The 3,027-nt window shown below is 42.8% G+C and overlaps 1 protein-coding gene across 1 annotated transcript; it reads right to left on the minus strand.

The window, feature by feature from the left end:
• Positions 1 to 771: 771 nt before the first annotated feature.
• Positions 772 to 1,197, minus strand: LOC104292896 (scale keratin-like). The gene has a single exon (XM_009892365.1). The coding sequence runs from the start codon at positions 1,195 to 1,197 to the stop codon at positions 772 to 774; it is 426 nt and encodes a 141-aa protein (XP_009890667.1).
• Between the last annotated feature and the right edge of the window lie 1,830 nt (positions 1,198 to 3,027).

Here is a 3,027-nt window from a genome sequence, read left to right on the forward strand (position 1 = left end):
CTGGTCTGGGCTAGGGAAACACAGACTCTGAAATTGATTTCATATCAGTCGCCAATCTTCCATTAAGAGCTGTGGTGGTGAAATTATTTGTACGACATCGGATGAGAAGTCTGCAGCGGACTAAGCAAGAGCTTAATTTTCAGAGTGTGAGCAGCCACTTGTAGTTCAAAGAATTATCTCACAAACTCCTAAAGGGAGACTTTAATAAAGCGATGTGTAGAGAAGGCTCCTGCCCATCTGTGGCCAACATGGTGTGACCACATTGTTGCAATTCAGTGGTGAAACAGGCATGGGCGCCTCATGGGGACTTTCACTATGTGGGTAGGGTTTGCACAATATTATTGCGGCCATACGTACAACAGGCAGCTTTATCCAGAAATGTTGGCAAATTCAGAATGGATGAGGACACAAAACCACAACACGCTTATTTTGAATGATGCAACAGAATTTTAATGAGAACGAAAAGAAGAAAAATACATTGCAATATCAAGAACGTATATGCAAGATGTCATTCAAATGCATTTTGAAAGACACTGTTAAATGTCCCACAGCATTCAGTCACAAGTATGATAAAGTAGACGATAACAAGGAACCCATGAAGACATCAAGAGAGAATTCAAAGTTTGAAAGGGAGAGGTGCAGAGCACGCAGAAGGCACCACACTGAACAGGATTTGTGAGCGCTTTGACAAAGCTGTCATTCATCTGCTCACTGGTGAATCTGCGATTTGTTTTGCCCTTCTACATTATTCAGTGGATTTTCCTGTTGTGTTTAGCAGGGCCCACAGATCCCACGGCTGTACCTGTTGGACCAGTAGGAGTAAGGGTTGCAGTTGCTAGAGCCATAGGATCTACCGTAGCCGTACAGACCCCCGTAACCCAGGGAGCCCCCATAGCCGTACAGACCCCCATAGCCCAGGGAGGAGCCGTAGCCCCCATAGCCCCACAGACCCCCGTAGCCCAGGGAGCCATAGCCCCCGTAGCCCCCAAGGACGGGTGCTCCAGAGGATCCCACAACCGAATCCTGGGGGAAGGAGCTGAGGATGGGGCCGGGGAAGGTGACGACGACTGGAGGTGGCTGGATCACAGTGGTGGAGTCTGGGCACTGACGAACACATGGCTCGTTGCAGCTGTCAGCGAGGGGCTGGGGGCGGTAGACGCCGCAGGCGGAGGTGGAGCACAGGTCGTAGCAAGCCATCTCGCAGGGATGGAGGTAAGCTGCAACACATGCCGGTGAGTAAATGAAAGGCACAAATTCATTCAGAAAAAGAGTTTGAAAGTTGGACAAGTTGACTAGAATAATGGCTTCATCTTTCAGGTCTCGATTGTCCTTCCTTCTCTTCAGTACTTCCCATGTCACATCGCTCTGTCTTGTAAATCAGCATTGCCGAGACTGCACTCTGAGCAGTCATCTCTTCTAATGGTCTTGTTCCTAGTTTCTCATACTTGGTCCCCTTTAAAAAGTAGTTCTTTGTTCTACCCCATTGTCAAGCACTGTGAAAATATTATCCAGTGCTTTACTTCGCAAATTACTTCCACTGTACTTTGCAGTCACCCTCACAATGCCTGTGCCTAAAAGGTTGTTTCATGTTTGTTTTATATTAGCAAAAACAAAGCTGTGTAACCTGACAACCAGCAAAACTCGTGCAGTAAATTAATGGGTACCTGGGAGAACAACTCTGCTATATTGACTTGTAACGTGCTTTCAGAAGTAGTAGCTAAAATCATGCTGCCAGTATGCCGAACCTGCTATAAACATGGATTAAATAAGGCATTCCTTGCCCTGAATTGCTTGCAAAGTAGCTTGAGAGTCACTGGGTGGGTGAAAAGATTATTTGATTTCCCAGACGGGAAACTGGTACACTCAGATAACTAGGTTTCTACTGCAGATAGGTACACTGGGATCTGAGACCTTCAGAAAGATTTTCACCATAGGATCTGATACTATCTAAAAGAAAACCCATAGAAGGACTAGGAATCAATACCACTTGTGAATATTTTTTTTCCCCACTAGAACGAATAAAATATTAGATTAGAAGAGGCTTCTGGACGTCATCTAGCCCAACTCCCTGCTCAAAGCAAGGACAATGTAAAGGGTAGGTTAGGATTTCCTAGTTTCATCTCTGTTGTCCAATACTTCTTTAGACGATACTTCTACATTCTTTCTGGTTAAGTTTTTCCCCTTAACAAATACATACATATACATAGACACATACAAAAAACTTACATGCAAAATCCTTAAAACTTTCCTGTCATCTAGTCCAACTCCCTGCTCAAAGCAAGGACAATGTAAAGGGTAGGTTAGGATTTCCTAGTTTCATCTCTGTTGTCCAATACTTCTTTAGATGATACTTCTACATTCTTTCTGGTTAAGTTTTTCCCCTTAACAAATACATACATATACATAGACACATACAAAAAACTTACATGCAAAATCCTTAAAACTTTCCTAGTGATTGAACAAGTTGCTGTTTTGGAAGCTGCTTTGATAGCTCAACTTTGTACTAACAGGAAACAACAATTTTTGAAAAACCTAGTCTTACCATTTTAAACCTGAATACATGGATGTCCAACACCAAATAAAAGAAATAAATTCATGGCACAATAATCCAACATTATTAAGAATCATGGAAAACTTATGCATGATTCCAACCTTGATTAAAACCAGCAGAAAAGAGGTACTAAAAGTTTAGGAAAGAGATTGCGTAGAGTGATACTTACCCTGTTCACGGAGGTGAATAAAGCAAGTAAGGTGGAATGAAGAGCCCTGAGTTGGGAGAGCTTTTATACAATTCCCTAGATCATGGGGATCACCTAAGGTGCAATTTGTGCATGTGCATAATTGGGGCAAACCCAAAACTAATATGACACGTAGGTCCTCAAAGTTTTGCTGACTATTTATTTGTTGGTTCGAAGTCTCGTGAAATAGGATAGGTGCATTTCATCACAGAAGCCTCTTTCATCTCGAATGGTTACATGTCATATTCATTCCTGTTATCATTCCATTCGCATCCTTGGCGTTACAACA

Source organism: Charadrius vociferus, unplaced genomic scaffold (assembly GCF_000708025.1).
Source record: "Charadrius vociferus isolate BGI_N301 unplaced genomic scaffold, ASM70802v2 scaffold900, whole genome shotgun sequence".
NCBI lineage: Eukaryota > Metazoa > Chordata > Aves > Charadriiformes > Charadriidae > Charadrius > Charadrius vociferus.